At 42.1% G+C, this 14,755-nt stretch overlaps 1 protein-coding gene across 3 annotated transcripts in view; it reads right to left on the bottom strand.

Annotated features, from left to right (window-relative positions):
• The window catches only part of Plppr5 (phospholipid phosphatase related 5), a 125,623-nt gene extending 111,159 nt beyond the window's left edge, over positions 1-14,464 (bottom strand). Inside the window, exons 1-2 of one of the 3 annotated variants that reach the window (XM_060392825.1) lie at positions 13,740-14,459; positions 13,101-13,289 (exon numbers count right to left, since the gene is read on the bottom strand). In XM_060392825.1, coding sequence (XP_060248808.1) covers positions 13,101-13,289 — 189 coding nt within the window. In that variant the 5' untranslated portion in view covers positions 13,740-14,459. Of the gene's footprint in view, positions 1-13,100 lie in introns of all 3 variants that reach the window. The other 2 variants (XM_021639261.2, XM_021639252.2) reach the window with 2 other exon arrangements.
• Positions 14,465-14,755: the final 291 nt, after the last annotated feature.

Below are 14,755 nucleotides of genomic sequence, written 5' to 3' on the forward strand. Positions count from 1 at the left end.
TGTCAGAAACAGTCCCTGTTCTCCTTATTAGGGTACCTACTTGGATACTGAGCTACCATGCATGCCAACTATTTTTACATGGCTGCTTAGGATCTTAACTCAGGTCATCACGTATGTACAGCCAGCACTTCCCACATAGAGCAATCTCTCTAGTTTCTTAAATGGTCTTTTCCCCAGCTTTTGTTGCATCCTAATTAAGTATAAACACACATATGATTTGAGAATTGTTCTTTCAAGTTCTGTAAAGAATTGTGTTGGTGTTTTTATGGGAAATGCATTGAATCTGTAGATTGATTTTGGCAGGATGAGCATTTTCACCATGTTAATCCTACTGATCCATGAGCATGAGAGATTTTTCTATCTTCTAATATCTTCTGCAATTTCTTTCTTCAGTGACTTGAAGTTTTGTTCAAACTGGTCTTTCACTTGCTTGGTTAGAGTCACACCAAGATATTTTATGTTATTTGTGGCTATTGTGAAGGGTGCTAATTTCTTTCTCAGACCTTTTGTTTTTCATATACATGAGAGCTAATTTTTTTAGTATTTTGTATCTTGCCATTTGCTGAATGAGTTTATCAGTTGAAAGAGTACTCTAATTGATTATTTGCTCAAGTATACAGCAAGGATATTTGTCCAACCATGTTTGTAGCAGCTTTATTTGTAGTAGCCAGAATTTGGCAACAACCCAGATGTCCCTCAACTGAAGAATGGATACAGAAATTGTGGTACATTTACACAATGAAGTACTACTCAGCAATTAAAAACAAGGAAATCGTGAAATTAGGCAAATGTTGGGAACTAGAAAAGATCATCCTGAGTGAGGTATCCCAGACAGATAGACACACATGGTATAATACTCACTTATAAGTGGATATTGGACATACAATATAGGATAAACATACTAAAATCTGTATACCTAAAGAAGCTAAGCAAGAAGGAGGACCCTGGGTAAGATGATAAATCTTCATTCAGAAAGGTAAATGTGATAGACAACTGAAGACGGAGAAAACATGGAACAGGACTCTGAAAGACTCTACCTAGCAGGGTATTAAAACAGATGCTGAGATTCATAACCAAACTTTGGGCAGAGTGCAGGGAATCTTATGAAAGAAGGGGGAGATAGAAAGACCTAGAGGGGACAGGTGTTACCACAAGAGGAGCAACAGATAAAAAAAAAAAAGAAACAGCCCAGGGATCTCTTCTGAGACTGATACTCCAACCAAGGGCCATGCATAGAGCTAACCTAGAACTCCTGCACATATGTAGCCCATGGCAGCTCAATCTCCAAGTGGGTTCCCTAGTAAGTGGAACAGGGCTGTCTCTGACATGAACTCAGTGGTGGACTCTTTGGTCACCTACCCTGAGGGGGAAGCAACTTACCAGGCCACAGAGAAAGACAACTCAAACAGTCCTGAAGAGACCTGATAAGCTAGGGTCAGAGGGAGGATGACCTCTCCTATTAGTGGACTGAGGGAAGGGCACGAGAGGAGAAGAGGGAGGGAGGACAGGATGGGGAGGGGATGAAGGAGGGAGCTACAGCTATGATACAAAGTGAATAAATTGTAATAAATAAGAATAAATATGGAAAGAAAAGAAAGAAAGAAAGAAAGAAAGAAAGAAAGAAAGAAAGAAAGAAAGAAAGAAAGAAAGAAAGAAAAAGAATAAACACACTATTAAGTAGAATCTTTTGGGTCAACAGTACAATTCATAAGAAAAAAAAGTAAACATAAATGAACATTGTCTATTTCCCTTTCCAAAATGACACTATAAAACAGGGAGATTAGACAAAGGCGGGCTTCACCTTTTCAAGAGAATTCCAAATCAGAACAAGAGAAGCATCCAATCAAGGCATACCACTTCCATACTGTGTGTCATGGGTTAGCTGGTCACTCGTCCTGAGCCTTAGCTTTCTCATCTGTAAGTTGAGATACAATAAGATCAACCCTGTTTGAGAGGAAGGCTAAGTTAGTACTGCAACAATGCTGAATAGGCATTAAGTGTTCTAAACATTAGCTGTCTGTGCAATCTTCTCATTAGCTGAGTGGCCTTGAACATGTCACTTCATCTCTCTGGCAACTCATTAGAAAATTAACAGACAAAAAAAAAGGCTCCTAAGTGACTCTTTCATAACTGAAGAGGTCTAGCTGTGAGGATGCATGTTCAATTTCACACTGAATTCACAAAACTTTTCCAAAACTGCAGTGCCAAAAAGAGGCTGATTGTGTGGCTTGAATAAAGCATCTTCTAGAGGCTGATATCTGTATTCCAGACTTCACCCAGAAAAACAAGGGGACCCCAAGTAACCATGTGATGAGAAACCAGAAAGAAGAAGAAACAAACGTGCCTTTGTGAAAGACCAACAGGGTGTCACGTAGTTATAACTAAGAGTCTTCATTCATTTTAGTGAGTGAGCAAATACTCCCCAGGCACATGGGAAGGAAGAGGTCATTGTCACTAGCCAAGTGATACTGGTTTATTTATTTTTTTCTTTTCAATTGAAAATGTCAGGGGTTCATTTGAAATTCCAAGATGAATCCCCAGGTGCGGCCTCTCTCTGAGACTGGTAGGCTTCAGTGTCTGCGACATCATGACATTCTGCTTTGATGAGGTCTCTGCAAATACAAGATGCTTCTATGTGCCCCAGCTGAGAGGGTGCTAAGCCTAAAATGGAGATTGCAACAAAGCACAGTTTCTGCTGTCACTGTTGAACGCATGAGAAGCACACAGAGGTTTGGGATATATCAACACAAAACTGACCTCTATTAGAAGGCAAAAGCCACAGGTTACCTCAGTAATATGCAGATATGTCAGCAATGTGATTACATCACTACCCAATAATGTGCCAACTGTTTCCAAATTTGCTTTGGAATATAGTTGAGACTTTATCCCCTAGTTTTGGTATTTGCAACAACTAATTGAATCTTCAAGCCCTCATTTCAAAGTATGCTGCCTATAAAAGCTATTCATCACGTATTTGTTCAGAGCAAGAAAATCTGAGAGGAGAGAAGGAAGCACAGGGTGGTTGAAGAGAGGGTTCATAGACCTGCTTTCTATTACCACGTTTGCACTTGATCTCTTCATGGTGTGTGAAGCACAATGTCCATTCTCGGGAAATGAATGGGCATCTCACCGGTTAACAAAGTAAGAAAGTGGCTATCAGACATGCAATCACGCATTCCGCTTAGGTAAGGTATCTCGAGTATATGTTCGAGAAGTAATGGGTTAAAGAAGAACCAGTCCCTAAGTTATGGCATTGACCGTTGAGCTTAGGATGATGGGTGAGGCTTGTCTGAGTACATATAAGCTTACCGAGGCTCTACCTCTTCCAGGGCTGTCCAGGTAAAATGTTAGCCAAGTTCAAAGTCCAGAGAAGTCACAACTTAGGTTGTGATTTTGTTCATGAATGTCCCCTAATAGTGTGTGGAAGTCTTTGGTCCCTAATGCAACAGTGTACAGAGGTGGGGCCTTTAGAACATGATGGGACCATGAGGGCTGGGAGCTCATGAATATCATCTATTGCTGAAGTGATAACTCAATGGCTTTTTGGAGTAGGGCTTTGTTATAAGTGCAAACACTCTTTCTTTGCTGCCTGGCCCATGTGAGTTAAGTTGCTTTGTGCTTTTATGTACTTGCGCTTCAATGCACTGCCTCCCCCCTCATTCTTCAAGCCCAGAAACCAAGCCACTACGGACTAAAACCACAAATCAAGCTAAATCCTTCTTTGCTTCATGCTAGTCCTCTCAGGTATGTTGTCACAGTGACAGAACATTAAAACGGGTCCTGTTATTTCAAAGAAGTTGCCAAAAGCCTCTTTGTTATCTGCATGTTAATTAACGACTGACTTAATTACCAATGAGGATAGAAAAAAAAAGATTTTCTATATTGATGAAAAGAATGACTTTTAATTATCATGATGAATTGCTAAAAATGTACCTTGACTGGTGAAAGAAAAAAAAATTCAAGCAATGTGAATGAACTTATATTCTTATGACAGAATGAGCAAGAATTAAGCCTCTGGTGTGGTTTAGACCCCATTCCCTAATCTTGGTTTAATCTTGATGAACCCACAAAAAACCAAGTATTGTTGGTTTAGACTCTGTCAATGACACAAATCCCACCTTTACTGTGCTGACCCTTCATATAGCACTACATTAATCTAAAAACATCTCTGAGGAAAAAAAGCAGAGGCTTCATGGAACTTGCAAGATATTTGGACATTTCAGCTTGCTGTAATGGAAAGCTATTAAATTACTGAAGGCTCAGCAGAATTTGTCCAGTTTTTGAATTAAAATTCATTATAACTTCATCACTGCAACTTCCATGGGTGCCTTGATAGCTTATTTATCAAAAACTGTCTACATATTCAGCAAAACAAAACTGGCAGAAGTCAGTTTACAAGATTCTGACTTGGAAATGCCCAAAGCTAATGATGGAAATATGAATAATAACAATGCATTAAAACCTACAACACAAATTATTTTAGTGTCGTAATAATTCATATCCAACTTGTAAAGTCCAAGAGATCTGAGCAAGGGGATTACTATCTGAACTGCAAGGAATGTGCTAGGAAGCTGATTTTGAATAGGAGAGGCATCAGAGAGGCGAGACACAGAAGATATAAAACTGAATTTATAAAAACTCTGAACACAGACACACACGGACACTCATGCATGCATGTTCTTTCCATGTAAAATAGGTATCCCAAAATCTGTCTTAAATTTTTTAATGTACCTGTTTTGAAAAAAAAATCTAAATTCTGTTTTTATCCCTTCAAAAATGGTAATTCTGCTGACAATGATTCTCAAACTACATCTGTCATAATAAGACTAAAAAAGTAACCAGCCTGCTGAGTGAAAACTGGCATTCTCAGAAATAGTTTAAACAGTACTGATATAATTCCATTTCACATATTTTAAAATATCTTCCATCCCAATAATATTCCATGAGTTTCCAAAGCCTGTTTAAAGGACCTTCCTAACTTCAGGTAAGGGTCATTGTTCTGACGTCAGAGCCTACTCTGTCATATAAATAAAGGAGATGGTAGATCTAAGGAAATCAAGTCCTGCTGGCTAGTGTGATTTTAGATAGAAAGAGAATTCCGATATTTGTACATAGATTTTTAAACTCCCCTTTTCAAGGTTTAGTTTTTTTTTTCAATTTTTTTTGTTAACTGGCCTTCTACATTTATGGGTGTATGGCAAAGAACACATTGATATTAACTCAATATGCTTTAGCACTTCTCTACTAATAGGGAAGCAAGCATTTACGCTATGAAACAAATTAGTGGCCAACTCTGTGTAGCTCCCACAGCACTGGACTTGAAGTAATAGGTTCAGATTTTCAACGTGTCATTTACCAACTGAAGCAAATTGCTAAAGCTCTCTAGAGGTGCCAAGCACACACTATCTGAAAGAATTAATCGGAACAGTAAATGGCTTACCTCATTCATTCAAAAATGATTAAGTATGCCTGATGTCATTTTTACTCAGTGCTCCCAATAAGACTAGCTGGCTTTATGGTAGAAGAGCAGCTACCACCAACTGAACGCTTAGCACAGACATCTTTTTAATTCATGTAAGAGAGCATGTTAAGTATTCTTATGTCTGTTTTGTAGACAAGAGAACTGGGGCTTAGAGGTGTATTTTTTTTCCTCATATGGTCTGAATTGTTGAAGAGTGGGGGTTATTCCTTATTCTTATTTGAAGTCTGGTCAATAGCTGTACCTAGTACATGGTAGATGTCTTGTTATCATTCAAAAAGTCTACAGATTTCTGCTTAACGGGGTAAACACTGGCATTCCTGTACTCCACCGAAACTACATTGACTTAAAATGACGGAAATGAGCAAGATGATTCTCAATAATAATCTTGAAAATACTTAAAGCTATTGAAATATTTTAGAAAACAACTTTACATGCTACAGTAATAGTCTACAGTGCTATTTCTTTAGCTATGCCATTCTTTATACAGGAAAATCAATAAAAAGGTGTAAAAGTCATATCCATTTTTTATATCACAATATACATACATAAATCTGTCAAAATAGAACTACAGATAATGCCAGCCATGGCCAAGGACCGAGTACACACACAGTCTGTGGGACATGGTGAATCCTGTGTCTTCATTGCACCTTATAAAATGACAATTGTCTTGCTTTCTTTCTCATCAATCTGCTACTCAGAAAAGCTTTGAAAGACAGGGAGGAGTAAGTCCACGTAACTCAGTGAGGGTAGCTGTCTCCAAGAAGTACAAGGATGGTTTGAAGGTGACAGCTAGAGGGAGGAGAGAAGCGAAAGAGAGGGAAGGAATATAGAATAAAAGAAAAAAGCAGGAGAAACCTAGCTGTGATTCTGCTTCCTGTCACATTTCCTTATTAGTATGAAAGTAAGTGGTGATGAATAAAAAAAAAAAAAAAGAAAGAAAAAGAGGGGCAAAGAGAACATTTTTAAAAATAGAAAGGGGAAGGAAAGAGAGAAAAAAATGGAAAAGGGGAATGTGAATGAATGGATGTGAGTGGGAATTAGTAAAGAAAAACAAAAGGCGCTCAGAGAGCTTCCCACAGACCCACAGACCCACAGACCTTTCCCCCAAAAGCAGTTCATTTACAAACTCTTAAAAGTATGCTTGCTTCCATGTATGTGGACCTATCTGCATTGCCCACGTGGCATGCTGAGGTTGGCTACCCAGAGGCTATTTAAAGTGGGCTGGCTTTACCCAGGGTCAGATGATTGTTCAAGGTTCCTGAATAAACTGCATTGAAAAAAAAAAAAAAGTATGTCTTAAACTTTGCTTGTGTGTGTACACATTCATCCACTTCCCTTGCATTCGTGGCATTGCAGAATCTAGTGTCATCTTCCTTATTTTAAGAAACACGCCTCAGGGAATCTCACCTCTCCAGCACCACAGATTGTAAATCTAGAAGGAGATCGTGGCGCTCCTTAAATGTGGGTGCCTGCAGCTTGGGCTCAGGGTGTGCTGCTGAGATAATAGCCATGCCTCAAATCAGAACAACACAACTCCGAATCCCTTCTGCTGCCACCCACCTCTCTGCAACACTTCCAAGCTGAACAGGAAACAGAACAGTTCCCTACCTCACACATGGAAACCATTCTCTGCAACACGGCACACAGTTTACCATCCAACCAGGAAAACTGAAATCCAGGACAAAGAGCTTGAGAAAAATGTTGACTTTCTGGGATTGAATCATTATAACAACAACAAAAAAAAAATACAAAAAAAAAATTGACAGACTAGTTAACATGTCAGAGGAAAGGTATTTATCAAAAGAGGTAACATACACAGGTTTTGGAGAACGGCACTGTCACCCTGAGAATCTGCATTTGTCCATCCAACCTCCCTATGTCTCAGTCACTCTCGTAATTGTGTTGTGGAAATGAGCTGTATTAATGAACTTAAATAACAACATTCTGGAATAAAGATTCCTCACTAAACATCTCAGATGCCTTTGATAAAATGGCTACAAGGTTGGGACGTGGGTCTGAAGAAAGCGCTCTCACAGCGGCACTGGATAAAGCAATTCATGATGTAGAAAAAGGGCCACTATTCGGATACTTTACCATATCAACCAATTTCATATTCACAATAACCCCACGATGCCAAGTCTCACATCACCTCCATTTTATCACGGAAGAAACACAGGCAGAGAGATACACAGCCACAAGTTCCTTCAACTGGAAAATGGTCACCTACACTTCAACTCCAGGAGGAGAATCCTGATTCTGAACTTTTGAGTGTATTAATAACCCAGGAGCTAGACGTTGTTTGGGTTATTTTGGTTTTGTTTGGCTTCTTATCTTTCTCATTTTTATTTAAATATGATCTCAGTAGGAATTTTGGGCGGCCCTGCTATATAGACCACTATGTAGACGAGGCTGGCCTGGAACTCACAGAGATCTACCTGCCTTTGGGGGATTACAGGCATAAGCCACTCTGTCCAGCCAGAAATTATGTTTGTTTTTTTTCCCTCTGGTTTATGAAATAAGAAATTTTGGTCAAAGCAGCTGGCTGATTAGTACAGACCAAGAGTACAGAGTCAAGTAACACCCTTATCTCTGTTGTCTCCTGAAGCACATCACAGAAGTGGTTTTTCCAAGGCAAGGCTTTATAAAAGGAAGATCACAGAGGAGAAAATTACTGTCTGTCACCATCTGCCTCCACCAAACTTGGAGTGAATCTGTGGGCACACCCCTCAAACCCAAGTCTCAAGGGCCAGTGGTACTGATGGAGAAATAGAGTTCTTAAACATCACCAGTGCAGATCCCAACCTTCAAGCCAGCTCTGCACCTTGCCATGAGCCACGCTGGTTAGTGCCTGATACTTTGTTCACTTGTTTGTTTTAAATCTGGATTTTGACTCCATGAAGATACATAGCCTACAATCATCTTTACCCCATAATAGATGTTGCTGAGAAATCTAATGAAGGATACGTCCAAATTGGGGGAGGAAAGGCCATTCCAACCACCAATTCCTTTAATTAGTGAAAACCAAGGTCACCTATTAAGCTTAAATCCATATGTATTTTACAATCTGCTTTGATAAATGTTATAGAGATCAATCTATATAATACCATTTTCAAAGAGTTTATAAGCCGTGTCATTTTTTTCTAAGAAAGCGAAAGCTGTGTTACTTTCCTTTAAAACACTATTGGAATAGCATTGCATGACCCAGCCATGGAATTTAAAATGACCTTTGGTGCAAGTTTTGTTAATAGAAAAACTCTCGATTTCCTCCTGCCCACCCCCAAAGGGTTCCAAATTACCACCCATTGGATTGGATTATATCATTAATCCACTGCTGAGATACTAAAAGAAACTCCTAAATGTGATTCAGTCTTTATCTCCATCCATGAACCCATTCCCCACAAACATAAATAAGGTGTGTCAATAGTGGTTTTAAAAAGGTGTTTACTCACAAAGCTGCTCCTGAGAAGTTCTGATTCCTCTCCCTCCTGAATACACATCCCGAGGGCTGGGAAATGTAGCTCAGCAGCCCAACACTTTCCTAGTATTCACACAGGTACTTGGTGAATTAAATCAAGGTCACCTTTTAAATTCATATCTTATGTATTTTATAATCTGCTTTGACAAGTGCTATACAGAGCAGTCTGTACAGCACCATTTTCAAAGGGTGTATAAACCATTTAATTTGTGAAAAAGACAAAGTTGTATTGTTTTTCTTAAAGCACTCTCAACAATGCAACCATTCCCACAAAGTCTTCCTTCAGCCTTCCAAAAAAAAGGTTCTTGTTCTTCCCTGTGTCACCTTCGTATCTATATCTATATCTATGAATATATATATATGTATATAAATGAAAGTATTTTTGTAGTGACAGAAACTAAACTCAAGGCCTTGAACACACTAAGCAAACAAAATCTGGAACTATACTATATTCCTAGCCATTTTGCTTGTTTTTGTTTTGTGGATACAGGGTCTTATTTTGTCATCAAGATTAATCTTCAACTCACTATGTAGTTCAGGTAGTTTGACACTGGTGATCCCCCTCCGTCAGCCTCTGGATGCTACTATTACAGGTAAGTACCACCACACCCAGCCAAGCATATACACGATCATGAGTGTGTTTGCCTAATTTCCCGAATTACCCTGCAAACATCCTAGATCAGCAACTGTAGTTTAATGTCTGAGACTACCCTTAGAGCAGCTACTCTAAGAGACAGATGTTTAGAACACAGAGATTCAATAAACTTTTCCTGACCATTATTTTATTACTAATAATCCTGGGCTAGGAACATATGTACTCAGTCCATTGGTTCAATCCCCAGCACCACAAAAATACAACATATGTGTCAATGACCTGTAAAAGAATATTGATCATGAGCCAAGAAGGATATTTGCATATTACAAATTATTTAATATGTAAACCTTGTGACTGAAAGAACTGAGAATTAATAAGCTTAAAAAATTGTTCAAGGATTCACAGCTAGTGGCATTTCCAGTCTTACGAGTCAACCATGTAAAGTCATGTGCCTGGAATCTGAAGATTAAGGTTTACAAGTCTCAGCCTCCTTACTATATATAGAAAGATCCTGCCTTACTGCCCATAAATAAATAGGGAAATAAATAAATGTAATGCAAACCAAAAAGTACAGGCTTTTAAATTTTGGGACAAATAAAAAATAATTCACGGGTTGAAATGTTGAGGACAATAATTTTCCAAAATCACCCTCCAGGGTAGGAACACATATTAAAAACTATGTAAACAAATAAATAAATACAAACTTTAATGTTAAAAATATATTAAATGTAACACAAGAGAAAGGTTTGAAACACTGAATTATAATAACAATTTTTTGAGCAGACCGAATTTATACATTATAACAGAAAAAGTACAAGCTTAGAAGACTGATCGACTAGGGTTAAAATTACTAGGGTATTAGGGTAACATTTTAACTTTGGTTCTTGACCTTGGCTCCCTGTTTCCCAACATGTTTTTATGAAAGGGCTAGAGATATGGCTCCATGATTAAGAACATTGCTGGCTCTTCAAGAGGACCTGGGTCCAATTCCCAGTACCCACATGGCAACTCACAACTGTTTGTAACTCCAGTTCCAGGGATCTGATACCTTCTTGGCTCCTTGGGCACAAGGCATGAACGTGGTACAGAGGCATACATGTAGACAAAGTACCCATAAACATAAAATAATAAAATTGATTTTAAAGCAAAATGATTCATGAAAATAATATTGGTGGATCTCAGAGATGATGCAAACATTAGTGTATATCCACACCACGCTATGTGGAAAACATACCCAAATATCCAAGAATGAAGTATTAACTCCCCTGGGGTAGGCTATTGCTGATGTTTCTATTCTCCTGAGAAAAGGGTGTGCCTTAAGGCCATGTTCTAGAGAAGAATGAGGGAGAGCCACCATTGCTGTTTTTGTTCATCATATGGTGATAGAATGTACTATTCCTAGGAGCAGAAAAGGAAGTCCGGCCATCAAAACCTCAAGACTTCCTTCTCTTCACATTGTTTCTTAAACCTAGACAGCCTATCTGATAAGTAAAGGTCAAAACAAGTAGGCAAAGTTGGAGCCTCCCTTTCACATATCTCTGCGTTTTTCTGTGTCTCCTGCCAGCCCCAGGAGCGTGCTCCCATTTTTCAGATCTGTTCTTTGGAAGCAGCTGGATCATGGCATTTGGCACTAGTCCTCTAGGTATTTGAACACCAGGCAGATCTGCCTTTTGCTATCGTTTAAAGATATTTCCAGTCTTCCCTCTAATCCAGGAAGAGGTAAGATCTCTTGGAAGGCTGGTCCTTAAATGCACATGACTACAGCAGTTCAGTTTACCTTAGTGGTAATCAGCTTCCTATAACCCCCATTAGGTTGTCCCTAGGTCTCCTCTAAGTGAGGAGTCACCCAAATCCTGGACCAATATGCTCTCAACTCTAAACTGGCACCTGCCTCCGAGAATGGATGGTTTGAAAGTGACAAGTGCTATCTCATTGAAGAGACTGAATGCCTATCACAGAGATAGGAATCACAGACATTATTGATTGTGGCTGCAAGTAAATCAATGACCCAAAAGCAATTGGCATTTTCCTTTAATTTTTTTTCCTTTAAAAAAATTCTCTAGGCTATTTAGGCTCCTAGAAAGCATGTGCCTGAAAACCCAGAATCTGCAAAGTCAAAAAGTCCCCAGAAACCAGGCCAGCTTTTGCTCTGGCAACTTTTCAAACTGAGAGATAGGGAGAACTGGAGCTTTAAACTGGATTGAGGATTTCTGACACATTTTAGCGAATCCAATGTCAAAAACAAAAGCAAAGTAAAGACTTTCAGAGAAAAGGAAGTCTTAACACATCCCCAATCTTTGCAGTGGAGCTGAGGTTAAAACAATCTGTTTGCTGGTGTAAGAAACAGAGTCACTTTGAAGCTAGAAAGAACCTGCTTGCTTTGTTTGTGCTGTCCCGGTTTTGTGACAAGAACTTTTTTTTATTTTGAAAATTCTTAAATCACTACCCAGAAGACTAAGGAAAAGATTTTTTTTTTAAATGGATGCAGCTGATACATTTATTCACAATCACAATTCACAAGGTCAGTTATGCAAAATAAAAGCTCAAGTTCCCTTCCCTTTTCATTCTCTAACTTCTCATTCCTTATGTGGGAAGAGGGGGAGAGGGAGGGAAGAAAGGAGAGGGAGCATCACGGGAAGGGAACCTCAGATATTTTGTCAATGTAAAAGAACCAGAAGGGACCATAGTGAGGCTAGTCTCCAAAAAAACATCATTCATCATTCATCTCCTACAAAAACAAAACAACAACAAAAACAAAACAACTTTGCATTGTGTTCATATATGCAAATAGTGGTATAATTATTAGCTCGACAGTTACATGTCCTGTGGTGTGTGTGTGTATGTGTGTGTGTGTGTGAGAGAGAGAGAGAGAGAAATAGAGAGAGAGATAGAGAGAGCGCTGTCCAGGGAGAAGATAACCTTTAAATAAATCTAAAGTGCTCTTGCAATGCAGGCTTCTCCACTCTGCTTTTCAGCAAAGCCCTGTTGCTGAGGCCTCTTCATTTACGGATGCCCAAAGACATTTTTAGACACTTGTGAGCAAAATCTCCAGCTTAGTGCACCTGGCTCTCTCACCCGGAGAGAAAGGAGGGGGATAAAACAGGAGCCTGTGCCCCTGCCCCACTGACAGGGACCCCTTCCCCATTCCAGCACCTGACTCCTCTACCGCCCAGGCGGCTGCTCCCCTTCCCACCAAATTCCAAGAGGAGGCCAACCAGCGAGACAGGGCCACAGAATGCATCAAGTCTATTCCCTTCACCCCCTTCCTATCTCTGCCACCCACCCAACACCTTCTGCAGGTCCCTTCCCTGTCTTTGAACCAGCCAGCCCTGCAGGCTCAGCAGAGGGTGCAGGGGTGGGTGGTGTGGAGAGAGACAAGGGTGCTTCCTTCTCACCCACCCCCACGCTTCCCAGAAGAATGTCCTCTGGGGGAAGAGGGTTGCCACCAAGTTGGAGGAACTTAGGTGGTAAAGGCTGGCGTGCCCTGGTCCTCCTGGAGGAGCCTCAGCCTGCAGAAGACAAGAGAGGGCTAGCAGCCCGGGACTTACCACGAGCACTGGGACGCCAGCGGCCAGCGAGTAGAGGAGCACCGGGGGCACCGCGCTGCTGTCCTCTGGGCCCGGATAGGGCTTGCGGTAGGCGCTGTCGTGGCAGAAGAAGCCCTGCACGTTCACGGTGAATGTGTCGGTGTATTCGAAGTAGTACGCCAGCATCACCGTCCCTGCCATGATCACCATCTGGAAATAGAGCATGCTGCTGATGAGCGCGGCGGGCAGCAGGGGCATGCACGCCTCCCGGCCAAGCCCGCCGAACAGAGCGGGGCGGCCGACGCGCCACAGGCCCCCTCCTCCCGGCTCCGCCGAGGCACAGTCACGGGGGCGCGGCGGAGGGGGCGGCGGGAGGCCGGGGTGGCGAGAGGAGGAGGCTGGCAGCCGCTGGAGGCAGAGGCGGAGGATGCGGCCGGGGATCCGGGAGGCGCGGGGCGGGATGCAGAGGAGGCGGCTACCCCCGGACGAGTCCCAGCTGCCCTGCCCGCCCCTTGCCCGCCGCAAGCGCCGCCCGCCCAGCAGCGGGGTCGCGCGCAAGGGCGGGGAGTCCCCGGCTCCGCCACCGGAGCATCCGCGACACCGCGGCGGCGCTAGGGTCAGACCCCGGGGCCGGCCAGCGGCGAGCGGCGTCGGTGGCACCTTGTCCCTTCGGAGGGCGGGCGGAGGCTGTGGTGGAGCTGCGGCAGCTCCCTGGCGGGGTTATAATTCCAAATCGGAAGGGGAGGGGAGGCAGCAGAGATGGAGCTTCTAGAAACTCCCTTTCGAGGCACCAGCTGGGCTGTTTCAGACCTCCCGCACAGCGTCTGGGAAGATGGTGCGGGGACACGTCTTCAGAGCGCAAAGCCCACAGGAGCGCGAAGCGCCGGGTGGCTCTGGCGACTTGCAGCCTCGGTGCTCACAGCACTGCCCGGACTCTGACCCCAGCGCAGGACAGCAGCCTGGTGGTGTGGCTTCCAAGGCAATGACAAATTATCTCAGAGGATTTTAGATTCTGGATGCCTTTGCTTCCCCTCCAGTTTCCCAAGGCTTTGTAAATACAAGCACAGAACCAAGGCTCCTAGCTTCAGAGGCATCATCTTGGGTAAACCAGCTCTTTCCAGGTTGATTCCCCACAAATCCTTTCCCATCTTCTCAGTCTCCTCTGATTAGCTGCTTGGGAGATGAGGCATTGCAGATTCTTGGGACCCAGGGGTACCAGTCACCAGGGGAGGGCGAAAGAGCTTTGTGCCTCATGTTGCTATTCCCAGAGTTCAGGGAATAGCGGGATTCCTCTGAGGTCAGGAGACCCACGCAGAGTCACAGCACAAGCATACAAAATGCTTGCGTAGGCATCCACGAGAGTGGATATTTAAGTAGCTTGGGAGCTATATGGATGCAGAGAGCCAGTCCTGCAATGCCTTGTGAGCTCTGCACACAAGCAGTATCTTCAAGTCTCCCTGACAATGCTCACACCAACCAGGCCACTGGACAGAGAAAAAAAAAAAAAAAAAAAAAAAAGCATGTGCAGGAGGCAAGGGGAGGAAAATAGCCTTAAGAGCGCTGCTCTTTTTATGAGAGTGTGGAATAACTTAACAGATTTGTGGAGTGCTCATTCGTTTTCATAGGTTGTAGCTTGGTGGCTTTTGGAGTGGGCTTTTATCATCAAGAAAATATAA

This window comes from Meriones unguiculatus, chromosome 10 (genome assembly GCF_030254825.1).
Source record: "Meriones unguiculatus strain TT.TT164.6M chromosome 10, Bangor_MerUng_6.1, whole genome shotgun sequence".
Taxonomy (NCBI): Eukaryota; Metazoa; Chordata; class Mammalia; order Rodentia; family Muridae; genus Meriones; species Meriones unguiculatus.